Here is a 26,275-nt window from a genome sequence, read left to right on the forward strand (position 1 = left end):
TCCTGGAAGTGGTGTCATCGGTCCTGGCTGTCAGTGTCTGCCCGACTGTCGCCAGCTCGGCCCCACTGCAACAGTTAGCCCGAATCCGGTTCCATTTAGTCGGGATCTTGCCGTTGTAGATCCAAAAAGCATGTGAAGATGCTTTTAGAGACATAGATAGAATATTCTTTTTGTTTTTTTGTTATTTATACTTATTAATGGGAATCATTGTACCATACCCAGCAGGCTCAGGATTGAGCTGTTCTCCCTAACATTACAATCCTTATTATATAAATACCCTTCCCTCATGTTCCATAGCTATTTTTTGATTGTATCTATTTCATCCTCACTGCATAGGTAGTTCTAATTTTGTTTCTTCTTCGCTCACTCATATCATTCCCCATGGAACCTGCCGAAACCCCCCAGCAAAGCTCGAGGGGGAGCCTGTCCACCACACTAAGAAACAACAGCGACGTCCAGCCAGAGAAACAGGATCTCGAAAAACAAACGTCTGCTGAGGAACTGACACAATCATCGGCAGCCCACCACCAGGCCTTCCCTGAAACAGACCTCGCCCGGGGAATTGTCGGATGGGATGGCCAAGACGATCCGAAGAACCCTCAAAACTTCCCTGTTGGAAGGAAACTGGGCCTCCTGGGTCTCATAAGTGCATTTACACTGATCTCGCCCCTTGCGTCAAGCATGTTTGCGCCTGCTGTCAGCTACATGGCGGTCGAATTTCGCGAGACGAACGAGACAATTCTCTCTTTCACTGTCAGTGTTTATTTAATAGGCTACACGGTAAGTCTATAGCGAACCTCAGGTCAGATATGCGCCGGCTTACAAGCTCTTCATTCTTTAGTTTGGTCCATGTATCCTTGCCCCCCTGAGCGAAATCTATGGCCGCCACGTCATGTTTAGTTGTGCAAACTGGTTCTTCGTGGTATGGCAGGTTGGATGTGCACTAGCCCAGAATATTGAAACAGAGATCATCTGCAGATTTTTCGCAGGAGTCGGGGGTGCTGGTTGCATTACCCTTGGGGCTGGTGTAATCGCTGACCTGTTCCCTGTTGAACAGCGTGGCAAGGCAACTGCTATCTGGGGACTGGGCCCCCTTATTGGGCCTGTTATCGGCCCTATTGCAGGTGGATTCATAGCCCAGGAGGCAGGCTGGCGCTGGACATTCTGGGTTTTGCTAATCGCTGGTGGCACAGTGGCTCTGGCTATTGAGCTCTACAACGAGGAGACATTCGCTCCTGTTCTAATAAGATGGAAAACCGCAAAACTGGCCAAGGAAACGGGACGGACGGAGCTGCGCAGTGCGTATGATGATGAGACCCGAGAGCCCTTGCATGTGAATGAGGCTCTGAAGTTGGGCTTCATGCGCCCGTTCATCTTGCTTGTCAAGTCTCCAATCGTGCTCCTTCTTTCTACTTATATGGTGAGATGGTGCAACCGTTCCCACACATTAAACGCGAATAGCTGCGCTGACCGTTCTGCTCCCTAGGCTCTCGTTTACGGACTTTTATACCTCTTCTTCACAACCATCTCGTCTGTTTTCAGAAACAAATACGGGTTCTCAGCTGGGCTGTCCGGACTGGCCTACCTGGGTATCGGCATCGGCTTCATAGTTGGCATTGCTTTCACGGCAGCTACCAATGACAAGATACTGCTCAAACTGACTGCGCGGAACGGTGGCAGATTCGAGCCGGAGATGCGACTCCCCTTGATGATTTTCTTTGCTAATATCCTCCCGATTAGCTTCTTCTGGTATGGCTGGACAGTCGATAAGCAGGTCCACTGGATTGTGCCTATCATCGGGATGTTTCCTTTTGGTGTCGCCATGATAGCTGTTTACATACCGATTCAGACCTATATAATTGATTGCTACCCAAAGTATGCCGCCTCAGCAAATGCGACACTAACTGCTACACGGTCGCTCGTTGGCGGGCTGCTTCCTCTAGCTGGTCCGCGCATGTTTGAATCGCTGGGGCTTGGATGGGGCAATTCGCTCTTGGGCTTCCTTGCGTTGGCCTTCGTCCCGATTCCGATTATCTTCACGCGTTATGGCAAGGCGATTCGCGAGAGGTGGCCGGTAGATCTGGACGGACAGAAGGATTGATTGTATGAGAGTGGACTATTTATTTTGTTGATGTCACCCACACTACAGCAGAGGCTATGTTCAATCAGTCGCAGGCATTTGTTTCCCCTTTCTTTTCCATGTTGGAGCAGAACCCATGGACCAGGGCTTATAATAGATAAACATTTAATTTAGGCATACTATTGTTCATCCTCAGCACCAAGAGCAAGTCTACTAACCCGCGCACCTGGCTCTGCATTCCTACTGTCCCAGTCACCTGTCGACACATATCAGTTATCGGTGAAGTTTCCTCGGCAAATGTGAATGCTGATCTGCACGTCTTCAGGAACATTTCCAAAGCAGGAACTATACCAGTTTATATGCGTTTCTAGCAGCTGCGCGGGCGTTTGTATACTTTCCGGATCAGCGGCCCAGCCCTCGATGATTTGATCCCCGATGTATCTATACCTCTAACTTTAAACACACCAAGACATGTACCACCAACGTGTTCAGAATATTATATTAGAGGATATATTAGAACAAACTGTCCTACACGCCGAAACCCCTCCTACATGTTCACACCCGTCATCTTTCCTGCACTACATATATAAATCAACGACAACTTGACTCTCTAACCCTGTCTTCTCCTTTTATCTCTCTGTTCTGCAACTCTAGCTGCATGGAGCGAAGCAGGAGTCCGACGGAATTATACTGCGATAGGCCCGAGAGTCGCCTAAACGAGGCCGGCTTCGACGGACACTCGCAATGTCACAGCCTTATCTCTCTATTCACGAAGTCGCAATGGCTTGCCGGCAACGCCTCCAACAAAGTACCAATACTTATGGATTCTCAGCTCTCGCCCACGACGACTGGGCCCGGAAAAGGCTTGCTGATTTCAATCTTTGGGCGTCCGGCTCGGGGGCATTGGCAAAGCAGCGGACGCTTGATGAGAGACTTGCTTCACATCCCCAAGCGAGGGACGTTGTGATCGATTTTCTCTGTTTGTTAGAGGTCTACCTTGAACAGTGTCAGAGCACAGGTGAGTGAGGTACTTTACTGGCCATCTCCGCCATCAAGTGGTCATTGTCCTGACAAACGAGGTAAGCCCGAGAGTCCAACAGAGACCACCATGGGGCGTCTAAATGAAGACGTTTCATCGTCAAACACAGATGAGCTGGCTTTGGCTAAACTTTCCATGGAGGCTGGTGGCGTCGAGGCCATGATAAACCAATTGGTCAGGATTTCGATCGCAATTCATCGTTCTGGTGCTCGAGCTCGGCTGAAGAGAGCAGACCAGACCTTTATCTCCGACCCAACTGGCGGTGACAGTCACCCGGGCGTGGGGGTAGCCCTGCTCTTCAGCCTTGTGGTTTGATCAAGTAGAGAAAGCCAGAATACCCTACCATCCCATCCATATAAACGATAGGTTAGCTCAGCCCAGAGAGAATGGGGTGTCGGTATCCGTCAACTGTAAGATAAACTTCGAGAGCTTTCTTGGTGTCTGCCTTCCGTACAATGCCAATGAAGATGAGGTTGATTTGTTAGCCAACGAAGTTGCTACGAAAGGCCAAGTAGCGGCTAAAGAGGCCGACAAAGGGAAGACTGATCCAGAGATTGATGAAGACGCGCGGGAAATTTTAGTAATTAATCTGGGAGATGGTCGTCCCTTCAAGCAAAAGAAGATCATAACTCTTCACCTCCTGATATCCATATCTTTCTGGGAGGGAGGAATCAGTGGGGTAGCAGCACTCTGATCAAAGCAGCAGCCGAAGAGAGCTCTGACATGGTCGCACTTTTACTCATACGAGGGGCCAAGTGAATGCTGTGAATTGATATGGCTCGGGCTATGGTGTGGGATTAGTCCGCAAGGGCCTGTGTATGCTGTAGCCTCACGATTGCTGCCTGCGTGTCAAGCAAAATCACTGCTGATTGCCACGATCCCGGTACTCGATGTCGGCATGGAATGGTATTAGCTTAGCAGTTGGAGCGCTCTATGATGGCTTGCTTCCTAAGGAGCATTTCAGAGAGTAAACCGTTGCGCCAGGAGCAAAAGACTAGAATTCCAGGACGCCAGTCCTAGAGCTGCTCTCACTTATATAGTAGGTTGCTGCCCAGCGCCGTAATACGCTCTCCCGATTGGGAAATAGGGGCTTAGGGCTATATAGCCTGTTCGGTCTATATACCACTAACATGTGGTGGATCCAGGACTGACAGGTTTTAGAGCTCTTTTCACAGATAGTCTCTACACTACAAAGTATGTAGTAGTTGAACTCCACCAGAAGATGCTAGAAACGACATGCTCAGTTTCATAAGGCAAATTACAAATCCACTTCAAAAGGCACACGTAGCCATTGCTAATCTAGAGCACATCGTTGTAAAAAAAAAAAAAGAAACATCTCGATATCGGGGTATCAACAACCATACCCTGGCCATGAGAGCTTTGAATGAAGGGTCGGCCAGAAGCTGCGTTGCAGTCAGACGTTTCTCGGGTGAGTAAATGAATACTTTCTGCATAATAGAGAGCACAAGTTCTCGCTCATCCGGATCAGTATCAGGCCGGTAGCGTGCAATCTCTGATATAAAGTCCTTTTTTGGAGCACGTGTTTTGACTCTGATCGTACCAGGAATCATGACTATCAGAGTAAATATAAAAGCCTTTCCATTCCTCTAGCAATGGACCCAGAAAATTGATAATACTCGTTAGCACTCCGCCCCTGTACCAAGGATTGAACGGTGGCTGCCCAAGGTAGAGCTCAGAGAAGTTGATCATGTAGCTCTACATGTCGCACGCAAAGCTTGGGTATTTCCCATGAAGACGCTTTGGGGAACAAAACTGCATAGGTGGATAGCCGGTCTGAGCCACAGAGTCGCCGACTTTCATGGCCAGACCAAAGTCACCGAGATAGAAATCATCTGTGCGCAGGTTTTCGGGGATTTCCATGGGCCGTACCGACTCTCCACGCTTCCAGAGCTCCGCGGATGGAATAGTCTGCTTTAGTGGCCGACCGAGTGCCTCGTATTTAGCACTTCTGCTGAGATGCTGGAGAGGCGCCATTCCCCATATGCGGTTTCTCTCATTCAAATCTATCGGCTATCTATCAGGCGGTGACAATATAGAGTGTGTAAGATAACTTACCGCGATGTACAATTCCAGCTTTATGTAGGGTTTCCAGCGCTTCTAGCGATTGCTTCGCAGCTGAAATGCGAGTGGTTATAGCAAATTTATCCACCGTATAACGGTCAAGGCACGGCCCCATCAAAGGAAGCACCATAACCCTATGGTGACAATTGTTTCCGGGCAGCAAAAAAGTGTCCAAATAAGTCACCAGGTGGAATGCATCCTCCACGCTCCGAACGATTTCATCTTGTATGCGTTGTTCGATGTCTCCCCGGGTCGCCGGTGGACATGACCTTGACAGCAACATCTTTGTTTTCCTGGAGGTCAAGGGCCATCCAGACAGTAGAGAAGCCGCCGGCGTCGATTTTGTGCTCAACCAGGTATCTCTCATTGAGAACCTCTCCGAGACAAATCGGATAGAAGACGTTTGGCGTTGCCTTGCAATCATACTTACTCCAGGGCTCGACAACTTCTACGAGATCAATTTCTTCGTCTTCTGTGCTTACAGAGTCTCCAAAGTCTGTCACGTCATCGTCCTCGGGTGTTCGTGGTGATGTGTCTGAGCTCACAGAGCAGTTGAAGCCTGTCGCGCCATCGTCCTTGGGAGTTTGCGGCGCCGTTACTTTATCCGTCATATCATATCCGCGACTATGCTGGTGAACTGTCCTAGGGTTGCTCAGAACTATCAAACTATCGTGGTTCCGATCTTTGTGAGTCTTGTGCCCAGACACAACGTAGACACTATGCAGTCACTGATGGGTCGCGAGGAAAGTACTTATCTGAGAAAAGTGGTTTACACGGCCGGTGCGCTACCGTCCCGTTGTGTGGTTGTGTGGTTGTTGGGAGATGTTTCCGACAGAACTTAGGTAAGGAACCTTATTATATCAACCATATTTGCTGCCTGAGGCTGAGAGCACGGCTGTGGAATGTGCCCAGGTGGAAAGTGGGACACAAAAGTGGATCCCGATGCTCTCGGGTCCTATCAAACGTACCTAGAGGTAGATTTGTCGGCACAGTAGTTCTCTCAACCATGTACTGTTGCAGTGAAGAGACATCAATTTAACGTTCAGAATTATCGAATCTAGACCTTTTGTTATATATGGGTTGAATCAGATGTATTCTTCTGATTTTCTAGTTGTAGGTGTTTTTATCCTTATTATATCCAGCGAGTTCCTGTTTACTTTAGCAGCAACTTATCTTAACACAACAAACACCTACGTTGGAACAAAGATTGACAAGCAGATCTTATGGGGATAACTTGAAGGTGTTAATCCCAAATCCCGTGATTTAAATAATGTGGGTGAGATTCTACCATCTCTTTACAGACTTTGACAATCAGCCTACCTTTAGAACCAGAAGGTCAAGAAGTTTGTTACATCAATTGGATTCCAACAAAGCACTGCGGATCCCAGAGTCTTTATCAACAACCGCGGGGTTATTACAGCTCTCTACGTGGATGGTATCTGGCAAAGATATCAAAGACATTGAATCCACCAAAGACCAGCTGAAGGGTTTCCACCCAATGAAAGACCTAGGACTTGCAAGCTTCTTAAGTGTTATGGAAGACCGAATTTATCTTTGATCAACTGACGTTTGCCTTCATTCTCAACGGTCACGAATATCTCACTCGCCCCAAGATATTGTGCAAGGGCAATGGCGGTTTGACCGACAGCACCGCTGGCTGCGTGGATCAGAATGCTTTTCCCGGCCTGGAAGCCTGCGATCGTGACGATGGCTTGTAAAACAGTCCCAAAGGCATCGCAGGCGGGACAATGCGGGCTTTCTTGTGGTTGATCTCCATGATTGTGTTCAGGCCGGTGGGTTCAAAGAAACAAACCAGATCCCTAACAGAGAACTGCGCCCCAACCTCATCACCGACCACCACCATAGTGCCAGCACCTTCAAGCAACAGTCTTGACAATCCACTTAGCGGTCCTATAGCCGTCATAATGTTCTTGAGGTTTAGAGCAGCATAGTCAACGCGGATGCGTATGTTTTGCGGCTGTACCGACGAGACGGCATCATATGGATATAGTGAACCAAGTCGACGAGTATATGCTGGAGTGCCTATAGCGCATAATGTTTGGGGAGGGTGCAGCGTTGTTTGGAGCAGTTTAGGTCTAGGGCCGGGTCTGCCGGGGAGGTCGGGCGAAGGCGAGGGGGCAATCGCAGCCAGAGAATGCTCAGTATATCCATATGCAGCCAGGGCCGTTCACAGCGGGCGCGAGTGAACCTACTACCAGTACTGCTACTGGTAGTACTCTCGACTCGTCTCTTACCATAACCATGGAAGATCTATATGTGGGCTTATCGAACCAGCCTGGGGTAGAGGTAGGGATGCAAGATATCCTAGGTCGGTCGGTCACGGATCTTGCCAGTGGTCTGTTGGACGAGCCGCTTGGCTCTCCAGAGGGGTTTACTGACCTCCAGCTTTACCCCTAACTTACCTTTCCTCTGTGGGATAATAGCGATATCTAGATAAATGAATTGGATATTAGTTTCTCCAAGAGCCCTTTGAGTATTGACTACCTACTTGGTAACAGCCAGTGAGTCTTGGAATTGGTACCCGTCCCTGTACAGTTCCATTGTTCAGAATCAGTGGGCGCCTGCTCGCGATATACTTCATTCGATACGCGGAAAGGCAGTTATTATCCAACGGCAATGCCAACTCTGACAGCTGCTACACCCCAGAACCTACTACCTGCTCGTGGGCGCTTTAGCTGCGCCTGATCGGTGGTCATTTGCTTACGCCTCGCCACAGGTCTATCAGACACCTGTCGGGTCGATCCAGGTCCACAGGGATTTGCGATGAGTTGTTGTAAGGTCATCCCAAACAATCCCTTGCATCGCAGTCAATAAACTTACCACTAGCCTAGGCATACGTACTGCTTGTTTTGCATTAGTTATAAAGCGGAGCGTGCGGTTCTCTCAATGAGAGTTCAAGGGCTACCTCCATAGCTCAATATACTTCTCTCATAGGTTTATCGACTTCATCCTCTTTGTCTGATTGGGAAAATGACTGGAGACTCAAAAGGTTACTGACTCGGCATACTCCTCGGATCAGGTCATCATCGAATGGCTTAAGCACATCCGACTTCCAGCATGCTGAGCAAAGCACATCGATTCGATCTTGAGCCCCATTGGCTTTCCGAAAACGTATGAGTCTCTTTCAACGTTAATGAGATGTCAGATCTCGGGATTCCTGTACCAGAACCTCGAATACATTACTCGCCGACGCATTCAGTGGACATATCGCCCGAGGCTCTGCATGAGAAGTTGATGGTTGGGAGAAACAGGGGAAAAGGTTATTGTCCTGAGCTTAACCTCTTTTTTTCATCATATGCTTCGCGGACTGGGGTTTCACGTCTACATGACCGCAGTCAGGCGTCGATGGAAGAGGGATGGGATGTCAAGCGGTGAATATATGGGCTTGTAAGTACTCCCTGTCCGAGTGCATTTCGCCGCCTACTGCAGCTCGGGGCCTGATATCCAAGAACAGCACCCATATCAAGAACATTGTCCATCTGCCTTCAGGTCAACGATGCGCAGTCGAGGTCGGGTACGGCGGTGATAATCCTACAAGCCCGCTCCTCCTAGATGGGACTGGCCAAGCGATTCCAAACCTAGGCCGTCAAGAGATCCGGCTTATCCACGATAACATCCCGAAGCAGAGACTCATCAAGGACCCCAAGATGTGGATATACCAGTACCGGAATGGGCCGGAGGACGACTGGCATTCGGCGTACAGCTTTGCTGAGCTAGAATGGTTTCAGGAGGATGTTGATGTGCTGAACCTATTCGCGCATGGGTACACGCAGCGGAGGACCGTTCTGGTAGTGCGATTCTTGCGGGAAGGAGAGGATGTTCAGTTTTCGAGCAACTCCAGACTCCCGTTGAAGAATGACATCAGGATTGTTAAAAAGGTCATGTTGGTGGATAATGTGGTCAAAGTGAATTTGGGTGGGAGGAAGAGTGTTATGCACTCGTTTGATTCAGGAGATGGCAGATTGCAAGCTCTAGCCTATTATTTCGGTATATTTTTGACGGATGAAGAGGCGCAGAGTATCAGAGGATGGCATAAAGAGCTAGGTTGAGATTTGCGCCAGGTCTGTGGCAGATGTTTAGATGATCTGCACTTGTGGAAGAGGAAATATGAAGCAAAAAGTGAAAATATTCAGATCATGACCGCAGACGACGGTGAGGGTGTTGCATCATATGAAGGAGCCGTCCGGGGAGCGAGGTGCGGTACACTTTCATGTGGGGTAGAACAATATCAGCTTCATCATCTCGCTTGAGCGGCTCGCAAGAAGAAACACTTTGGTCGAGCTCCATCGAGGACGATGGATTGTGTGCAGCTTTACTCATTGGAGGAGAGCGCCAGACCTCGGCACTGCGGCCCCCCGACCGCCTGCGTTCACATGCCCCGAGAACCACCGGGGTGAGATCGATGCGTTCACTAATAAACATTTCCTTTCCCCGTGCCCTGTCTCTTATTTAATTCTCCGTTACACTAAGCTTGCACTCCTCTCCATCTCAAACGCATACAGTCCTCCTTCATCACATCCACAATGTCTCTCAAAGTTGGTAAGTCGATCGGCCCGCTCCCTGGACCCTTACATTCCACGCAGCTCCTAGCTCTAGCTCAGCTACGGTCCTCGCTAACCACTTCTCCTTCATAGACGGCTTCGAATCCTCCGCTGCGTTCGACGCGATCAACGCTACCCTCCAGTCCAGCGAGGCCGAGCGCAAGGATGCCATTAAGACCGCTCAGACCGTCGTCGCTTTCACGCTGAAGAACAAGGACGGCAAGGAGGAGAGCTGGCACCTCGACCTCAAGGACAAGGGTGTTGTTGGCAAGGGTGCTGCTCCTGCTGGTAAAAAGGCCGATGGTTAGTGATGCCTATCTCCGTCTGGAGTCTGGTCGCTGTCGCAAGCAAAAGCCTAACGTTCTACTTGAAAAGTGACCCTCCAGCTCTCCGACGCCGACTTCGGATCGCTCGTCGCCGGCAAGGCCAACGCTCAGCGACTCTTTATGGGCGGCAAGCTCAAGATCAAGGGCAATATCATGAAGGCTACGAAGATGGAGCCCGTTCTGAAGAAGGCCCAGGGCAAGGCCAAGCTATAGATACCCTGTTTTTTGTTTACCATATGTGTGTTGTTTAGTTGTACGCGATCTGTCTGAATTTGAACCAATAAATTTCAGAAATATTCCTGCAATTTTAAAATAAGGTCGGTCTTGGCGTGAAAAAGCAGTGCATGTATCGTGCTAGATCAGCAGTTCAAGCCAGCTGGTGTTCCCTCCTGACTTCAAGCGGAGCTGCTCGAAATATATACAACGACATTTTTGTGGCACATATGAAGCCCGCGGCCTGTTCATAAATGAAGATCTACCTAATAAATGAACAGACAATCATTTCTGTCTTTGGTCTAATTCACAAAGAAGGTACAAGCAAAAAGCCATTTGGAATGTTCCTGTCGCAGCCTTGGAAGTCACAATCCCATTGTGCACCCTGTCGTCATAGTTGGAACCTCATTTGCTCGCCACGTGACCAAGTATCTCACTGCAGGAGAAAATGTAGGCGTGCGAGGCAGCTTTCAAAGTGATGAAGAACTCGATTGTCAGCGATCACTTCGACAGTACTAGTAAAATCTGCCGAGGACATCAGACGCGATATCCATGTTTTGCTCCACAGACAGCTCCTTCGACCTTCATGCTATGGAAACGCGCGACCAAGCTGCTTTGTATTTGCGGTGTGGCGCAGATCCCCGCAACTTCCGTACAACGGCAGCTCTTCGTAATAATGTCTAGTAGGAAATAGTCTTGCGACCTAGCATTGAGTATATAGATCATTTAAGAGAATCATTAAGGACATACCAAGAGGCCAAACGCCCTTGACTGACAGCAGAGGGTGAATGTTTTTGTGATGCCAAGACCGGCCTTGCATCGTATCACGTGATCGCAATTTTTTACGCCCGCCGCCCTTGACCTTCACTGTTCTCGCGAGCGGACCAAGTCAAGGCTAAAAAAGAGTAGCTCCAGCGAGCAACACTCATCGCTTCCCTCGCATAGCACATCGTTCACAGTTTCTTTCTCCTCTGTTTTCGATGTTCTCATTTCTCTTCTAGCTCTGCCTTTTCTCTTTCTTCGTTCCTCTTACCTGCCGCATCCTCCTTGCTCCTGGCTGCCTCGCGACTCGCGACCCTACCCACCCCCGAAGAACGGATCAAGCGCGTGCGCATTTCGATCCACAATCACAACGACACGAATCTGGAGAGTTCTTGTATCGTCGTTTCATCGTGACATTGTTTTCGAGCGACAATATCGCGGTTTTCCCGTCGTTTGCCGTTCGTGAATCCGTCTGCGCATAGCCTTTTTTTCTCCCTCTAGCTCGTCAACCTTCATCGCGACTTGACCTCGAAGTTGTCGTGGTAACGAGTCGCCTCACGCTCTGCAGCGAAAGATATTCACTGGAGGAATCGCTGGAGTCGCGCGAAACAGTTGAATGACATCCAGCCCTTCGCCTACTCGAAGCACACAAGGAAAAGGTGAACGCCGCGGGCGCTTTGCTGTGTTGTTGATCAATGTCTAAGAGATCGGCCCAAGGCCCTCAAGGGGACAAGGATACCGATTTATTCAAATTCAACATGAACAGCACACCGGATGATAAGCCCCAGCGGGCCACAGCTGCGCAATTAGCGGCTAGAAGGTGAGTGCTTGCTGACCGACCTCTGCGAACCCAACTATTTTTCATCCCCTCTGCGCATCCGCATTGCAGAAACTCTGGCATTAGCTGCATCTTGTCTCTACATGTCTCTTTTATTGCTTGAACTGGGGTTTACTGCTATTTCTACCGCTTCGCCCAGTCTTGGTTCTTTCCATTGGCGAAAGCCAGTGGTCTCCCTTGCAGCCATTATTCCTGTTCATGCAATTTCTCGACGCATAATGCTGTCTTTGGTGCATTGGCTAACAGCATGCCTAGGATTAAGGATGTTCGAAGGCGACCGCGCCCTGGCGGCAGCAGCACACCGTCTGGTACCTCTGCGTCTTTCGGCGGTCCATTTAGCTCCCTTGACCCCAACACAGTCTCCTCTCCGTCTGCGAGCCAACAGCCGACGAACGGCTTCAGCTTCGGACAGTCACAAAGCTTCCCTCCAGCTAGCCCAAGCCCTGCGCCGCAACCTCAGAACGGAGGAGGATCACAGTTTTCGTTTGGCTCTGGAAGTGGCTCATCAACATTCAATTTCTCCGCCTCCTTTGGTGGAGCAGCATCACAACCTGCGAGTAATCCCTTTGCTTCGATGAACACTGGCAGTGCTCCCCAGCAGCCAAGCGGGGGCAGTTTTGGTGGCTTCAAAGGCAATATGTTCAATATTCCCTCAAGTGGAAGTCAATCTCCGGCGCAGCAGCCTCTGCCCTCCGGAAACCTGTTTGGTGCTGGGTCTCAGCAAAATGGTCCTACCGGTGGTCTGTTTGGTAGCACTGCCAATAGTGCGCCTTCATTCCAATCGGGAACTGCTGCTCCAACGAACGGAAACATTTTCGGCCAGTCTACCACTAGTGCTCCGCCCACAAACGTCTTCGCTCAATCTGGCGCCGATAAGCCTAACCCCTTCGCGCAGACTTCGGCGTTTGGCAGTGACGACTCTATGCAGACTTCTCCAGATGCTAAGTCTACCGCTCAGAAACCATCCATCCTTGGTGGTGGAACCGGTGGCTTTGGAGTTTCGACGAATTTCGGTAGTTCGGGAACTGGCAATCTCTTTGGCGGCACGGCTTCGGCTCCTGCTCAGTCTCCCTCAAAACCATTGTTCGGCGCTACAACCCAGTCTACTCCCTCAGCTTCTGCTGCTCCAGTGTTCAGTGCTGCGCCGTCGACAACTGGTACCTCATCATCGCTTTTCAGCACCTCAACAACCAAACCTGCAACAACGACACAAAACCCGTTCGGGTCCACAAATCTATTTGGTGCACCTACCCCGTCTTCCACACAGAAGCCTTCCGAGGAGAAACCGAAGGAAGACACGAAACCTAGTCAACCTTCCCTGTTTCAGCCATCTATCAGTTCTGCTCCAACCTCTGGCACTTCGCTGTTCTCCAAGAGTGCAACCGCAGCGCCAACCCAATCCAGCGCTCCATCACAGCCTGTATCAACGGGGAGTCTGTTTGCTCCCAAGCCCGCATCCTCAACAGAACAAGAGAAGCCCAAGGCTAATGAGGGGAACCCATTCGGCAGCTTGTTCGTTCCGAAACCGGCAGCTGCAGAAAAGCCTACCACGGAGCAGAAGCCCTTGCCATCTTCGAACCTCTTTTCCCCGAAGCCTGCGTCTAGCGAACCAGCAAAAGCGAACGATCTCTCAAAAGCATCTACATCAGCCTCTCCTTTCTCGGCTACGACCCTCAGCAAGCCGTCGTCACCCACACCTCAGTCTCCTGCATTCTCGTTCTCAAAACCACAAGCATCATCTTCAACTCCTACCTTTGCTTCACCTGCTCCCTCTTCGAGTCCTCTCAAGGTCAACGGTGCTGAGTCAGATGCAGCACCCCCATCGGCACCATCTACTGTGAGTGCACCAGATCTGAGCTTGGACAAGTTCCAGCCTACCAAGATGCGCTCTGGTCTGGACAAGTCCACCGAGGAGCAAGTGCAGTTGGCCTACCGGGTTCGCCTCTTGAATGAGTCTTTCCAGCGCGAAGTTGCCAAGCTCGACGTGAGCACTCACAGCTTCGACACCCTTGTGCACTTTTTCTTGCGCGTCCGCGAGACAATCGGAGCGCCGGTTGAAGGGGCTGGTACTAAGCGTAAAGCCTCCGCAGACAGCGTTGAGACGCAGCCTTTTAAGAAGGTTAAACCCTTCGGAAGTGCTGGTGGCTCTGCTTCTGCCGTAGCTTCACCAAGCACTACATTGAATCCAACCCCTGCAAGCAGTAGCAAGCGAAAGGCAACCGAGGATACCGATAGCGATGCATCTTCTTCCTCACCGTCCGCCAAGCGCGTCAGTGGCGGCGACTCGACGACTGCCAGCATCTTTGCAAACTCCTTCTCACGGTCTAAAACTTCCGAGTCCGACGAACCGGCCGGCGCCCCGTCCCCCAAGAAGCCTAGTGCTCCATCATTCAAACCCTCCACCCCCGAGTCTGCCAAGCCATCTTTGTTCTCTACAACACCGACTTCATCACCTCCCAAACCGGCGTTTCCCGCATCCACAGCTCCTAAAGAAACTCCAAGCTCTTCTGCAACCCCTTCTCAACCTCCATCTGCATTCAAACCGACCTTTACTGCGCCAGCAAGTGGTACACCCCCCGCAAACCCATTCACCCTCAAGCCGTCAGATGACAAGGGTGCTAGCTCCTCGGCGCCTCCTCTAGCTATCCCCAAGTTTGGCTCTGGAGGCGGTACCAACTTCCTTTCTCAGTTCAAGGCTCAGTCTGACAAGGAGGCTGAGAAGGAGAAGGCAAAGCGCAAGGCAGAGGACTTTGACTCGGATGAAGATGATGAAGCGGAGTGGGAACGCAAAGACGCCGAGAAGCAGCGTATGAAGCGTGAAGAGATTGAAGCGCAACAGAACAGACGCGCTAAATTCATTCCCGGACAAGGCTTTTCTTTTGAGGAAGACGCCACTACTACGGAAGAAGAGAAGTCGGACGCCAGCCCGTCCTCATCGATCCTGGAATCCAAGACCAGCTCTTTTGGCGGCAAGGCTAGCAACATTTTCGGTCATTTGTCGGCAACTCCTTCTGAGAGCGGGGAAAACGACAATAATGATAACGCCGATGACACTGAGGAAGATTCTGTCTCTGGTGAGGACGCCAACGATGCCAAAGATCCGACTTTCGCGCCAAATGACGAGTCTGAGTTAAGCTCCGTCAGCTCCAAGGCGAATGGCACTCTGGAGAGCAGTGACGAAGGCGACTTCACCAAAGCCTTGAAGAAATCAAAGCAAGCGGACACTTCTGAAGACAAAGAGGCCTCCGGTGGTCGCAGCTTGTTCGATCGTGTGGAATATGACAAGGACGGGAAGCCGAAGCGCCAGGAAGACGACAAGAACGTCTCTTCACTTCTCGGCTCTTCCAAGTATGCTTCATCATTCAACAGCTCATCATCCACACCAAATCCGTTCGGTGCCTTGTCTCAGGCTCAACCTGAGAAGTCTGATGATAGCGCCGCGCCCAAGCCCGCGTCGACCAACATCTTCGGCGCCTCGACCCCTACTGCGAACCCCTTTGCCGCCTCAACGCCCTCCGCCTCAGGCACAAGTACTCCTTCTATCTTCGCTACCGGGTCCAGCGCGACGAAGCCTGGCAGCGACAACACCTGGAAGCTCAACACACCCATCAAGTTCGCGTCTGATACGGCCACGGGGAAGTCGGACTCTGGAAAGTCGGACTCTGATTCAGCAGCTCCGGCTCCTGCCCCCTCAATTCCATTTGGAACTCTCTTCGGTGCGCCGTCTACCGGATTTAAACCTGGATCTAGTGGCTCCCAACCAACTGCCGGCTTCTCCTTCGGCGGCCCCTCCCAGCCGGCCTCATCTCTTTTGACCCCATCAGTGCTCACCTCTGGCACCCCCAGCCGCGCCTCTACCCCCGGAGTTGCCTCCGACACGGGCGCTGAAGAGTCCACGGACGGCGACGCCGCAGAGTCCCTCCCCCAGGTTGATCTTTCTCGAGGCGGTGCGGGCGAAGAGGACGAGGACGTCGTCTTCGAAACCAAAACCCGTGCTTTGAAGCTTGTCAACGGCACCTGGGAAACCATCGGCATGGGCTTCCTGCGCATTCTCAAGAACCGCGAGACGTCCCGCAGCCGTGTTCTGATCCGAGCCGATCCCAGCGGAAACGTCCTCTTAAACACACGATTGATGAAAGAGGTCAAGTACATTACCTCCGGTACAAGCATTCAGTTCCTTGTTCCCATGCCCGACGGTCCTCCTGAGCGTTGGGCTGTCCGTGCTAAGAAGGACGAGGCGGCTAAGCTTGGGGCTGCCATGGAGGAACACAAGTCATAATCTACCTTACTGATCAACGTCTAATTCAACAAATTGGAGGATTTCCTCATACGAACAAACAAGCATGAACACGGCATGACACTGGTACATTATATGCATTTTGCATTTTGAACAGCTTTTCTCTAACCCGCTTACTACTTACAACCTATCTAAATCTACTCATCTACCCCCAATACCCCCGATCGATTTATGCTTCTATCCACATCCACCATCGGGGGTCCTGCAGGCTTTCTTCCTATCACCCATTCCAGGCCTTGCGATGTATTATCTTGTCTGTTACCTAGTACTGTACCTATCGTCGATTTACTCTTTCTCGCAGCCTGCCTGCCTGTTTGATTTTGGATTCCGCGTGCTCATTTTCGTTTTCGTTTCTCCTCGATTCACTTTGTCTTGTCTTCTCTTGTGAACAGGCACAGGCCAGCATGCCGCTTAGGTATCTTATGCATAGATTTGGAGTTTTGTTTCTAATTCGAGAAATACACTTGTTCAGATAGTTATCACCTTTGATTTGGTAGAGTGTAACGGATATACCTAAGTGGATTTGTACTTGGCTGAGTTTTCGAGAAACAGTTCTGTTCGCCCACGGAAAAAATTTTGATTCACCGTCAACAAGGTGTTGAATCCTGGCTCCATTCCACAGTCGAGTATCTAGGTAAGGCCAGGCTACTACCTACCATGATCACTACTATGATTATCACAGAACTACACACACCCCAGCCAATCTAGGGAAAGATACTAACAAACTACCAGAAAAGAACCGAGAGAGCAGGATGCCATCAAAGGAATTTTGAATTCATTTTATTTCATTTTGGTATCAACCAACACCTATCGCCCCTATCTGAAAGTCCGCTGACCCTCAACATTTACTCCTCATCGACAACGGTGGTGTGGAGACCCTTGGGCTCCTTGACGTTGACAGCCTGGACGTAGGAGTAGAGCTTCTCCTTGGCGCCCTCCTCGTCGTTACGCTTGCGGGAGATGCGGACGCGGAGGCGGAAGGGGACACCCTTGATGCCGGCTTCCCAGACCTTCTTGTTGAGCTGGGGGTCGAGGCGGACGTCGGTGGTGCCCTGAGTTGGGAGGTTGGTTAGCGGTGTTGTGGGGTTGAAAGTGATGGGGAGAGAAGAGAGGTTAGGACGTACCATGGAGCGGGTAGCGAAAGCGCGGATCTCCTTGATGGCGCGAGGAGCACGCTTCTTGAAGGAAACACCGTGCGTCTAATGAATAACAAAAAAAGAAGAATCAGTCTTCCGCCCGAATGCCATGTTTGGAGAGAAAAAATTTCTTTCTTGCTGCGTTTGCGGCCATGAGGTGGACTTCATAAAACTAATTCATGTTTTCTTTTTTTGTTTCTTGTCGAGACGACCAGTTCAGATAGATAGACCGACTCCAACTCCAGCGAACAACCAATTTCTTGGTGTCGTGACGGGTTGTGATTTGGTCCGGTTTTCTTTTCTTCTGGTCGGATTGCAACTGACTGCGTGCGACTTGCTTCCCAAGCTTCCCCTGCGAGATTTTGGATTTCCACCGTTCTCTCTCAAGGGAAGTCGTTTGCTTGTTCGCTTCTTGCCGTGCGTTGTGTTTTGTGTTCTCCATCCATGCCTCACGGTGCGGTAAAAGAGAGAAGGTATGTTTCATCCTTCATTCATCCTCCGCAGACTTGCAAAGTCGGTCGATTGGCGTCGACAGCAAGGTAGAAAGGAGAGAGGTAACGACGGATATCGCGCTTCAACATACCCTCTTGTGCAGGTTGATGGTGTACTCGCGGGTCACCACGTCGGCGATGGCCGAACGCTGCTTCTTGCCGGTCTGGACGTTGGACATTTCTGCGGTGGAAAGAGATTAAATGTTAGATGCAGATTCATCGCAGATAGATTATCTCAATGCTGGGATCAGGGATCAAGCGCAATTCACTCACTGAAGGGTGTTCGGCTGTGTTGGCTGAAGTTGTCGACTGTCGAGGAGATGGAGGGAATTCGAGGTTGGTCTTTTTTCGCGCCCGCCGAATTTCCAGTGCGGGCTCGCTTGTGTGGGGTTGCTCTGATTGGCTGGGTTGTAGTCACGTGGGAACTTTTACGTACCCGAAGCAGGTCGAGAACATCGAATTGTGAATTTGGCCTCGAGAAGACAGTTCATCGTGGAGTTAATAAAAAGACAGTCATGGAGTCCTCACGCCTAGTTTCCTCATAGCATCTACTTGATAAAGGCTTCTAATTTGCGGTTGGTGTCGCTGGGAGGAAATGTGGCGGCTCCAACAGTTACGGAATTATGTCACGTGAGTGCTTGTCGTTGAGCTTCGGTTAGGTTCAATCCCATCATGTCTCAGAAATATAAGGCCCTACAAGGTTATGGACTTCCAAAGCGCATCCATAACGACATGCGAGCTGTAGCTTTGGTTTTGACAACGAGGTTAGGGCACTTCTCATGTCGACAGGGCCGCAATGCAGGAGCACGAGCCACATCTACTTGGAACGGCCCTAACTCGCTACTTACTACGCTCTCAGGATCCGATATGTCTTGTAAACGATCGCTTATGTCCTTGCCTCTTTTTGGTTCAAAGCTTGAGATGCTAATGTCTCACTGTTCTGCCTGAACGACACTCAATTCAGTGATCTATTTAAAAGGCACTAGTTCGTTCAAGGTTCGGGTGAATATATATAACCTGTTAGTTCTTGCCAGCGCTCACATCCGGGTACAAATCGAACCGCCGCTGCGTATAGATCGGAATGCCTCTTCGCGAACTTTCAATCGTCTCACTGTCCAGATCAGCGTAAATTATGTTTTCACTTTCTTCCGCCTCTGACAGAATCTTGGCGCTAGGATCCGCGACCAAACTGTGACCGTACGCATGGTAGGTAGCACCCATATCCCGCGCAGGACTGCACAGAGCTGTGTATATTTGGTTGTCAACGGCGCGGGCACGAGCAAGCAACTGCCAATGCAGGGGACCGGTCGTCGTGTTGAAAGCACCAGGGTAAATGAGCGCGAAAGCACCCTTGCGCGCAGCCATCATGGCGGGTTCGGGGAAACGGATGTCATAGCAGATGGCGAGACCAATTTTGCCATAGTCAGGGAGATCGATGACAGTCAGTTGGTTTCCAGGCGACAAGACCTCGCTCTCTTTGAATGTGATTTTGCCGGGAATATCAATGTCGAAAAGGTGTGTTTTGCGGTGCGTTCCGATAAGCGCGCCTGAAGGTGAGAACACGAGCGATGTGTTGTAATATTTCCTGGATTCTGTCTCCAGCTCAGGAATACTGCCTCCTACGAGGTAGGCCTTGGCCTCTGCAGCGAGGGCTGATAAGGCGTGGTAGGATGGGGACTGCTCATTTGTCGGCGGAGACGGAAGAAGGGTCTCAGCGTATTTGGGGAAGTATTGAGTGCCATACGGGGAGTTGAAGCATTCGGGAAGCACAATTAGTCCGGCGCCCGCCTTCGCAGCCTCGAGGACCTTTGTACGGGCGTGGGCAAGGTTAGCGGCTTTGTCTGCGCCTGTAGACTCGCGTTGGTTAGCTCGCAATTGTGAGTAGATGGGCGGGGCTGGACGAACCTGATGCCAACTGCACCAGGGCAAGTTTCAAAGGCTTTTTCAAAAGAGCAGCCATCTCGGATAGTGCGTAGTGTATGACAATCTGGTGGTGTTGAGACGAAGCGATGCGGGGAGTTGGAGTTGGAGATGATACCATCGGCGATCTTTACTACTTCAGTCCTACCCTTATCTCCGGCAGTGTCACGTGGTAATAATTCTGGCTTAGTCAGTTTCCTCACAAGCTTTGTGATTGGCCAGCGCATAGTAGCACAAAGAGATCACGTGGGGTGTGTTATGCTTGCTGACCTTTAGACAGGCATCGACATTACCTCCGGCTTCTGTTTGCACCATTATTACCGGATCTGCTTTGGATAGCATCATGCGGCAATTCTTTGAATTCTGTTTGCGCACAGTGACCGCAATTGTGCTACTCGCATCTTGGGCCGGGGGCGAGTCTGTCCAGTACTGCCGGTTCGGCCATGAAGATAAGCCTGATGCTACCGTCAATTTTTGCTTGGGCATTACTACGTACTACAATGTCTCTTCGGAAAGCCATGATATATATACGAGCATGCACGTCACGAGAAGCTCAGCGCTTGGGTGGACAGCGGTCGGCACCGGATCAATGATGGCTGGCTCATTGATGTTCATAATCTACGGCGATCCTTTTTCTTCCGAGCATGAGGCACCAACTGTGAGCATTCGGACAATCGACGGCCACCATCAGCCCAGGCTCGTCTCCCAAGCCGATGTAGGAGGAGCAGATCTTCGTCTCTTGCAAGCCGATTGGGTTCCTGTCAACTCCACCGAGGCTGACGACCACAACGTTGCCTCAAAACGAGACTCGCTTTCTGTCGCAAAAGTGGCCATTGTGTGCTATTCGTGTGGAAAATGGCCTGGTGCCCCGATATCTGCAGATGCTACAGCCCAACCCTGGATCTGGGCGTGGAACGATTACCAGGAATTTGACAATTATACCAACGACGTACACCTGAAAATGCACGAGCATCATGCAGAAGATGGCGGCTGGGGACGTTTCTACGTCGATATGGCACGTTCTATCAGCGGAGGCTCCTCCCCACCTCCAATTCCCCGGATTCTGCCTGGTATCTCAGCGCTCGGTGTCTCAGATATACCTGGTGGATGGTCATGGTTGAACCCGATGGTTCACATCCACGGCTTCCTCATGAGTACCGCTTTTCTGATTCTCTATCCAGCTGGTGTAGTTGCAATGCGGTCAGGATCACCCAAGTCATTCAAGTATCATTGGATAATACAGCTTCTTGCTTCAATATTTGTCTTGATTGGTGGAGCTATAGGGCTCATTCGGGCACATAAGATCGATTCTTTTCACCATTTCATTGGCCTTACCGTGATTATTTGCAGTATTGTTCAAATTTCCCTCGGCTGGCGTCATCACGTCATCTTTTTACGGATACAGCGACGACAATGGGCTTCTCACGGACATATATGGCTAGGGCGCATATTTCTTCTGCTCGGTTGGATGAACGTCATTACTGGGCTGCTCCTGACCGGTCACGGCTGGTCCGTGATCTCCTTGGCTGCAAGCTTCATCTCCGTCATAGCGCTGGTCTTGGTCGGTTGGGTTTGGTATGCTACGCGTCAGCGAAAGCAGCGTGAGATTCGGCTTGATTGGGAGGGAGAGAATAGCCCTTTCGCCTTGCAGCCTACGAGAGACGATTACTTTGCTGTGGCTGCGGACGATGATGATGAGCATGATTTCCGGTTAAGCAGCGATCACTCGACTCCCGTCAAGATAAGCAAGGCAGACATGGAGTGAACACAGGCACATAAAGAATACAATCATCTCTCATTTAATAAATCCATCAACCATATTTACGCCATCTGAACGCCGAAATCTATCGAATGATGATCCTCCCAATCTTAGCCGTGTTATACACTTAATCTCGAGGGAAATTGGTTATGAATGCAACCTGCACAGCAGCAAATCTATCCAGCATATAATGTCAGCATAGCACTTCAAACCAGAGACGCAACGAAACTTACGCCGTCGAAGCCGCAAACACCTCAACCCGCCTCGCCTTCGCCAAAAGGCCAATTATTATCGAGAACCCAATGTTGTACACAATTATGATGATCAGCCGAGTAATCATATTATCGATGAGGTACAACGCCAGCATCGAACTCGCCGGGATAGCAGACGACGTGATTGTGCTAACGACCCTTGTTGTGCGAACAATCTTCTCATCGTCATAATACATCGTTCCGGTCTCGATATCCTGAACTCTGGCCTTACGAGGCCTAAACAGCTTATTCCAATACCAACTGACATGCTTATGCCAGAAGGGAATACCAACTCGAAACACCCATCTTGTCACCGAATCGACATTCTCATACCGCCCGCAAAGCGTGATTAAGTCCGCTGCGTTCTCGTCCCCTGGCCCAAACCATTGATTACATTCCGCTGGCATCATGCATGGCGAGTTATGCTGCAGCCATTGCTTGAATACCTTCAAGTCTCGCTTATGTGGTGGCTTATATCTAAGGAGTTGGGCGTGCTGCGCGAAGGCTTCATCTATACGGGACCTCTTGCGTCAGCATCGCACAATTCTCATCCCATCCCGAAAACCTCCTCCCTAGCAGTCATTGGAAAATCATACTATACTTCTCCAACAAAGCCCTAATTTCCAACCACTTCACCCATTGCTCCGACGGCTCCCCAATCCCCTGAAGCAACCTCACCGAAGAAGTGAGCTTCTCCCTCATGAAATCTTGCGAGTCTCTGTCAGCCTGTATGATGTCGTTGAGCTCTTTCTCTTTGATCTCAATCTCGGCTTGGTAATAAAGCAGATTTTTGGCGTTTAGTCGTTTGAAGGACCGGAAGATGGAAAGGCCCTTGTCGCTCGTCATTAGGTTTGCAAGTTTGTCATAGCCTTCTCGCGCGGGCGTGAGAGTACTTGAGCTAGAGCTGGACGCGCATGTAGGTGAGGATGAAGGTGAGGGCATGGTGGGTTTGGATTGGAGTTCGATACTCATTGGTGGTGATACTGATAATGATGGTAACGAATTAGAGTAGAATGAATTACTTCTACAAAACAATCTCACTGCACATTCAAATTCACATATCCTCATGCGTGTGCATTGCGTTTATATAACTATAATTCCCTACATCAACCCACTTTACCCTCCCCTTCACCCAGAGCAGACCAAAGCCTGCAAGGCATACATACAGAACGCCATACAAGAGCCTCAACCGGAGCCTAAGGTATACAAACAGGGAATCGGGGTACGGAAGGACGATGGCGAGGATGGCTAGTCCAATTCAGTCCAATCCGGTCCAGTCCGGTCCACTAATCCCCTCGAGATCTCTCTAGCCTGCAGCACGAATGCCCGAGCTCACCTGAACGAGCCACCTGCATCTCAAGCACGGTGTGACTGGCCTCAAGTTGATGAGACTGCATTGGTGCGGTGGCCAAGGCTTGCTCCTTCATCTGCGTGTTCGTGCATTATTTTTCATATATCCGGGCCATGCATGGGTTTCTAACGTTCCCTGGGGTTGCGGAAGTAAGGTCGAGATGGAGTCGCCCAAGCCAAAGCCCCAGCCTCGTGGGTCGTTCCTCGTCGTATCCAAGGCAGAAATATTGGGCTTGGTTCTTTTCGCTTGCGAAAGGAGGGCTCTATGGGCGAGCGGGCTGCGCTTACTGTTGTGCTACGTACTATTACTGCAGGAGTATCTGGGTTCTTCTGCCATGGCTAGAGAATTCGAGAATGCCATTTGGGTGCGTTACCCATCTAATAACCAAGGTCCACCGTTAGAGAAATCCCAAGAACTCATTTTATTACACCATCAATCGCTGTCCAGAGACCGGAACATGTCATGTTAGTATTCTAACTCGACAACTGACTGAATCGCTCAAGTGCACAAAGGTCCCCAACTAGCTACCCTGTCGTGTCCTTAGTAGGTAGTAGTTGTGCCACAATTGTTATCGTAGTCTTTTCTTGATGTCTCTATCCTCTTCCCATAGCTTATACTTTTTGATGGTTGGTCGTCCTAAAAGCATGTCGAAAAGGCTGTCCTCAATAACCAAAAATTTTGTTTTATAGGCGCGCTTGCCCTTATACAGCTGCCATTTGATCACCAGTGTCCCAACCGGTTTCACATAGACTCCGTTGGGCAATTTCACCTCTTTGCCGTTATATGGAGTAACAGGGCGGTTCAAGAGTCGAGGTATCTCATCCGAAACTGCGTTGATGACGACTGTGAAGTCAAGTAATAAACGGCGATACACTGGTTTGTCTCGCTCACGTCCGAAGAGTTCGATGTCGTATGTGAAGATTTTCAGTGCGATATCCACAGAAGCAGAGTCGGAAACTTCGTCATGTATATTATCTTCCTGCGACTGATCGCTGTTCGATGGAGTTCGATGGTCTCCAATCCATTTGAATTTCTTTATGCTCGGTGTAGGGGTTTTCGGCCACGATGCGAGCCGGATGAAAGAACGTTTCAGAGGATCCCTAGTATCACGATACCGTGCGTCGAACTCGGACCCGGCTTGCCACCGGTCACAACATGATATAATCCCGCAAGCTGCGGTCTTGCAAGACTGATAGAAGGGCATCTGCAATTGAAGGTCAGAGAAGTCGAATGTCAGGCAATCTTGATCGCAGTGTAGCAGCATATTGACGGGAGTAGAAGGCAATTGCGTGATCCAAGAGAGAAAAAGACAGTTAGCCACCTCTCGTTCCAGGGTTATATGGAAATCGTATAAATATGAAAATCGTATGTAAGGCTATGGTGAGACAATCTGACTGTTGAGGCTCTGTTGGAGATATGCCCTTCGCTAACCCATCATCATTTGAGTTCCCGATGATTCAGGGGCAGGGCTCACATATCAGGTCGGAAAACGTATTCTGGCAGGGCGTTCTTCTGGAGATCGAGAAGCCTTGCTTGCCCCTGTTTGTTGCGTTTAGAGGTGACTGGATGAGTAGATAAGTTGACCGCTGAATCGCTGACGTGGAAGGATGCGAGGCTAAATGACAGAGACTTCATAATGGTGTGGTAAGCAGTAAAGCAACGACCAATGGGTGTTGACACGAGGATGCAGGTGAGAGAGGCTGGAGGTTGGCGCCAAAGGCTGTGAGATGTGGACTAGTCATGTGGACTCGGCCCTAGTGTGGTGACCAGAGCGTCATTAAGGACACGAACTGCAGGTGGTGCCAGCGGGACGCTCCTTCCTTCATAGCACAACATATTATACCTCCTACAGGCTACAACGAGGGTAACATAATGTCAAGTGTTGGATTGAATAACGAGTCATTGTAGTTGTAGATACTACTACTGAGAAACCTATCTTCTCGCAGGCTGCTTTCCCTTCTCTTTCTGCTCTCGCGACAGTTTCTCGAATACAGCCTCCACCTCTGCAGCCCTCTTATAATTCTCTTTCTCGTTCTCTGCAGCTTTCCTGTTCCATTCCTTTCGATCTGTTGGGTTTGGTCAATCAGTATCTACTATCCTCATATACGATAGAACCATCTATAACGCACCTGGCATCATACAGATGCGCATGCATAAGAGCAACTGGAAGAAATGGTTACTGACCTATCCTGCTGTCCCCCTTCAGAATCTCAGTCGGAGCTGCGTAAGTCGACCTTCCATCCTGATCTTTTGCAGGAAACTTGACATTCCAGCTCTTTGCAAGGATAATGTCATTTCGGCCCGAAATATGTAGACTTTCGCTCTCCGCAGCGTAAAAATAGAGTGCCTCGGTTACGAGGCCATCGCGTGGCTTCATCAACAAGAGGACCTTGTTCCTTGCAATGTATGAGGTGTTGTTCGAGTCACGCAGAGTCTTGTCCGAGCCCAGGGCATGGATGCTCAATTGGAGCTCGTTCTGTAGCTGCTCTAAGCGCTTGCTTGAGATTATGTTCTCCGCGACGGTGTCGTCAATGATGGCTCTGAGGAAAGCGGTTTCTCCCCGGCCCGTGGGGTTGCTAGCGGTGGTCAAGACGGTGGTTCCTGCCTGAAGGTAGAGACTGATGTTAGTGATGGGTCGATCCAATATAATATTACGCGCACAATGGGCAAATGATAGTAGAATTGACGAAAATACCATGTTGAATTGATCGCAGAGCACTTAACAGTCTGGGATGAGGACGCAGCTCCCAAGCGTGCGTGTGTTCGTAGTAGACTTCCTGTCGGTGATTGCGGCAACGACGGCGGAAACTTGCGGCATTCATATCTGCGTGGTAGAGGCAGCGTTGGGTATCAAGATCTTGTTGAGCCGCATCGGGACCCGTGGTGTTGTAGGCGTACCGGCCATGGAGGGTGGCACCCAGATGCAGGATGTTTGCTTCATATTAGGTTGCATACGTTGAACCATTGACGCGTCGGGTTCATTCACGTCATTCACAAGGCTATTGCCAGGGATGTCATGTCCATGTAAGGATGGATTCCCTACATCTCGACGTTGATGACAAAACGATCATTGACCACGCAAGAAACTGACCTCTTCTTCGACCGGTGTTGAAAGTGAGAAGCCAATCTGTGGAGCCGGAAAGTGTTGACCTAAGAATTAGTCGTTGT

The 26,275-nt window shown here is 50.2% G+C and overlaps 13 protein-coding genes across 13 annotated transcripts; 6 read left to right on the forward strand and 7 right to left on the reverse strand.

Annotated features, from left to right (window-relative positions):
* The first annotated feature begins 209 nt into the window (after positions 1-209).
* Positions 210-2,468, forward strand: BDV17DRAFT_254829 (MFS transporter). Its single transcript, XM_073756837.1, has 3 exons — positions 210-780; positions 842-1,420; positions 1,487-2,468. The coding sequence occupies exons 1-3, from the start codon at positions 382-384 to the stop codon at positions 2,099-2,101; spliced, it is 1,593 nt and encodes a 530-aa protein (XP_073618905.1). The 5' UTR covers positions 210-381; the 3' UTR covers positions 2,102-2,468.
* A 1,820-nt stretch (positions 2,469-4,288) lies between these two features.
* On the reverse strand, positions 4,289-5,996 carry BDV17DRAFT_301085 (kinase-like protein; the record flags this gene model as incomplete). Its single annotated transcript, XM_073764183.1, has 6 exons — positions 5,466-5,996; positions 5,196-5,407; positions 4,894-5,143; positions 4,739-4,833; positions 4,484-4,668; positions 4,289-4,306 (listed from the first exon to the last, which is right to left on the reverse strand). Exons 1-6 carry the CDS (start codon positions 5,810-5,812, stop codon positions 4,289-4,291), a joined length of 1,107 nt encoding a protein of 368 aa, XP_073618906.1. The 5' UTR covers positions 5,813-5,996.
* A 757-nt stretch (positions 5,997-6,753) lies between these two features.
* Positions 6,754-7,083, reverse strand: BDV17DRAFT_254834 (uncharacterized protein). The gene has a single exon (XM_073756838.1). The coding sequence runs from the start codon at positions 7,063-7,065 to the stop codon at positions 6,868-6,870; it is 198 nt and encodes a 65-aa protein (XP_073618907.1). The 5' UTR covers positions 7,066-7,083; the 3' UTR covers positions 6,754-6,867.
* A 1,088-nt stretch (positions 7,084-8,171) lies between these two features.
* On the forward strand, positions 8,172-9,314 carry BDV17DRAFT_214569 (uncharacterized protein). The gene has a single exon (XM_073755486.1). It carries the CDS (start codon positions 8,579-8,581, stop codon positions 9,269-9,271), a length of 693 nt encoding a protein of 230 aa, XP_073618908.1. The 5' UTR covers positions 8,172-8,578; the 3' UTR covers positions 9,272-9,314.
* Positions 9,315-9,659: 345 nt separating this feature from the next.
* BDV17DRAFT_254838 (SCP2 sterol-binding domain-containing protein) lies at positions 9,660-11,017 on the forward strand. The gene is made up of 3 exons (XM_073756839.1): positions 9,660-9,761; positions 9,857-10,066; positions 10,139-11,017. The coding sequence occupies exons 1-3, from the start codon at positions 9,746-9,748 to the stop codon at positions 10,300-10,302; spliced, it is 390 nt and encodes a 129-aa protein (XP_073618909.1). The 5' UTR covers positions 9,660-9,745; the 3' UTR covers positions 10,303-11,017.
* A 184-nt stretch (positions 11,018-11,201) lies between these two features.
* Positions 11,202-16,650, forward strand: BDV17DRAFT_254841 (RanBP1 domain protein). Its single transcript, XM_073756840.1, has 2 exons — positions 11,202-11,884; positions 12,158-16,650. The coding sequence occupies exons 1-2, from the start codon at positions 11,760-11,762 to the stop codon at positions 16,179-16,181; spliced, it is 4,149 nt and encodes a 1,382-aa protein (XP_073618910.1). The 5' UTR covers positions 11,202-11,759; the 3' UTR covers positions 16,182-16,650.
* Positions 16,651-18,299, reverse strand: BDV17DRAFT_254844 (60S ribosomal protein eL31). Its single transcript, XM_073756841.1, has 4 exons — positions 18,100-18,299; positions 17,919-18,007; positions 17,324-17,398; positions 16,651-17,251 (listed from the first exon to the last, which is right to left on the reverse strand). Exons 2-4 carry the CDS (start codon positions 18,003-18,005, stop codon positions 17,045-17,047), a joined length of 369 nt encoding a protein of 122 aa, XP_073618911.1. The 5' UTR covers positions 18,006-18,007; positions 18,100-18,299; the 3' UTR covers positions 16,651-17,044.
* Positions 18,300-18,810: 511 nt separating this feature from the next.
* BDV17DRAFT_214619 (carbon-nitrogen hydrolase family protein) lies at positions 18,811-19,856 on the reverse strand. The gene is made up of 2 exons (XM_073755487.1): positions 19,732-19,856; positions 18,811-19,673 (listed from the first exon to the last, which is right to left on the reverse strand). The coding sequence occupies exons 1-2, from the start codon at positions 19,784-19,786 to the stop codon at positions 18,847-18,849; spliced, it is 882 nt and encodes a 293-aa protein (XP_073618912.1). The 5' UTR covers positions 19,787-19,856; the 3' UTR covers positions 18,811-18,846.
* Positions 19,857-20,049: 193 nt separating this feature from the next.
* Positions 20,050-21,623, forward strand: BDV17DRAFT_214622 (cytochrome and DOMON domain-containing protein). Its single transcript, XM_073755488.1, has one exon. The coding sequence runs from the start codon at positions 20,090-20,092 to the stop codon at positions 21,509-21,511; it is 1,422 nt and encodes a 473-aa protein (XP_073618913.1). The 5' UTR covers positions 20,050-20,089; the 3' UTR covers positions 21,512-21,623.
* A 9-nt stretch (positions 21,624-21,632) lies between these two features.
* Positions 21,633-22,698, reverse strand: BDV17DRAFT_288166 (uncharacterized protein; the record flags this gene model as incomplete). The annotated part of the gene is made up of 3 exons (XM_073761334.1): positions 21,633-21,681; positions 21,739-22,267; positions 22,353-22,698. 3 exons carry the CDS (start codon positions 22,696-22,698, stop codon positions 21,633-21,635), a joined length of 924 nt encoding a protein of 307 aa, XP_073618914.1.
* Positions 22,699-23,015: 317 nt separating this feature from the next.
* BDV17DRAFT_214678 (uncharacterized protein) lies at positions 23,016-23,626 on the forward strand. The gene has a single exon (XM_073755491.1). It carries the CDS (start codon positions 23,142-23,144, stop codon positions 23,574-23,576), a length of 435 nt encoding a protein of 144 aa, XP_073618915.1. The 5' UTR covers positions 23,016-23,141; the 3' UTR covers positions 23,577-23,626.
* Positions 23,016-24,825, reverse strand: BDV17DRAFT_254848 (retropepsin-like aspartic protease). Its single transcript, XM_073756842.1, has 3 exons — positions 24,582-24,825; positions 24,429-24,528; positions 23,016-24,311 (listed from the first exon to the last, which is right to left on the reverse strand). Exon 3 carries the CDS (start codon positions 24,309-24,311, stop codon positions 23,676-23,678), a length of 636 nt encoding a protein of 211 aa, XP_073618916.1. The 5' UTR covers positions 24,429-24,528; positions 24,582-24,825; the 3' UTR covers positions 23,016-23,675.
* A 158-nt stretch (positions 24,826-24,983) lies between these two features.
* Positions 24,984-26,263, reverse strand: BDV17DRAFT_254853 (uncharacterized protein). The gene is made up of 3 exons (XM_073756843.1): positions 25,803-26,263; positions 25,292-25,712; positions 24,984-25,173 (listed from the first exon to the last, which is right to left on the reverse strand). The coding sequence occupies exons 1-3, from the start codon at positions 25,803-25,805 to the stop codon at positions 25,040-25,042; spliced, it is 558 nt and encodes a 185-aa protein (XP_073618917.1). The 5' UTR covers positions 25,806-26,263; the 3' UTR covers positions 24,984-25,039.
* Positions 26,264-26,275: the final 12 nt, after the last annotated feature.

The sequence above is a fragment of the Aspergillus undulatus genome (genome assembly GCF_047715775.1).
Source record: "Aspergillus undulatus strain CBS 261.88 unplaced genomic scaffold BDV17scaffold_7, whole genome shotgun sequence".
Lineage (NCBI taxonomy): Eukaryota > Fungi > Ascomycota > Eurotiomycetes > Eurotiales > Aspergillaceae > Aspergillus > Aspergillus undulatus.

Excerpts from the sequence above, each read along its gene's own strand:
- BDV17DRAFT_254829 (XM_073756837.1), top strand. The coding sequence starts at position 382 with ATGGAACCTGCCGAAACCCCCCAGCAAAGCTCGAGGGGGAGCCTGTCC. Across the intron at positions 781-841 it reads TTTATTTAATAGGCTACACG|TTTGGTCCATGTATCCTTGC; the intron begins GTAAGTCTATAG and ends TTCATTCTTTAG. Across the intron at positions 1,421-1,486 it reads TCCTTCTTTCTACTTATATG|GCTCTCGTTTACGGACTTTT; the intron begins GTGAGATGGTGC and ends TCTGCTCCCTAG.
- BDV17DRAFT_254834 (XM_073756838.1), bottom strand. The coding sequence starts at position 7,065 with ATGGTGGTGGTCGGTGATGAGGTTGGGGCGCAGTTCTCTGTTAGGGAT.
- BDV17DRAFT_214569 (XM_073755486.1), top strand. The coding sequence starts at position 8,579 with ATGGGATGTCAAGCGGTGAATATATGGGCTTGTAAGTACTCCCTGTCC.
- BDV17DRAFT_254838 (XM_073756839.1), top strand. Across the intron at positions 10,067-10,138 it reads TGCTGGTAAAAAGGCCGATG|TGACCCTCCAGCTCTCCGAC; the intron begins GTTAGTGATGCC and ends CTACTTGAAAAG.
- BDV17DRAFT_254841 (XM_073756840.1), top strand. The coding sequence starts at position 11,760 with ATGTCTAAGAGATCGGCCCAAGGCCCTCAAGGGGACAAGGATACCGAT. Across the intron at positions 11,885-12,157 it reads GCGCAATTAGCGGCTAGAAG|GATTAAGGATGTTCGAAGGC; the intron begins GTGAGTGCTTGC and ends CAGCATGCCTAG.
- BDV17DRAFT_254844 (XM_073756841.1), bottom strand. The coding sequence starts at position 18,005 with ATGTCCAACGTCCAGACCGGCAAGAAGCAGCGTTCGGCCATCGCCGAC. Across the intron at positions 17,399-17,918 it reads CCATCAACCTGCACAAGAGG|ACGCACGGTGTTTCCTTCAA; the intron begins GTATGTTGAAGC and ends GTTATTCATTAG. Across the intron at positions 17,252-17,323 it reads CTTTCGCTACCCGCTCCATG|GGCACCACCGACGTCCGCCT; the intron begins GTACGTCCTAAC and ends CTCCCAACTCAG.
- BDV17DRAFT_214619 (XM_073755487.1), bottom strand. The coding sequence starts at position 19,786 with ATGGCTGCTCTTTTGAAAAAGCCTTTGAAACTTGCCCTGGTGCAGTTG. Across the intron at positions 19,674-19,731 it reads CCTGGTGCAGTTGGCATCAG|GCGCAGACAAAGCCGCTAAC; the intron begins GTTCGTCCAGCC and ends GCGAGTCTACAG.
- BDV17DRAFT_214622 (XM_073755488.1), top strand. The coding sequence starts at position 20,090 with ATGCGGCAATTCTTTGAATTCTGTTTGCGCACAGTGACCGCAATTGTG.
- BDV17DRAFT_214678 (XM_073755491.1), top strand. The coding sequence starts at position 23,142 with ATGAGACTGCATTGGTGCGGTGGCCAAGGCTTGCTCCTTCATCTGCGT.
- BDV17DRAFT_254848 (XM_073756842.1), bottom strand. The coding sequence starts at position 24,311 with ATGCCCTTCTATCAGTCTTGCAAGACCGCAGCTTGCGGGATTATATCA.
- BDV17DRAFT_254853 (XM_073756843.1), bottom strand. Across the intron at positions 25,174-25,291 it reads GAAGGGGGACAGCAGGATAG|ATCGAAAGGAATGGAACAGG; the intron begins GTCAGTAACCAT and ends CAAACCCAACAG.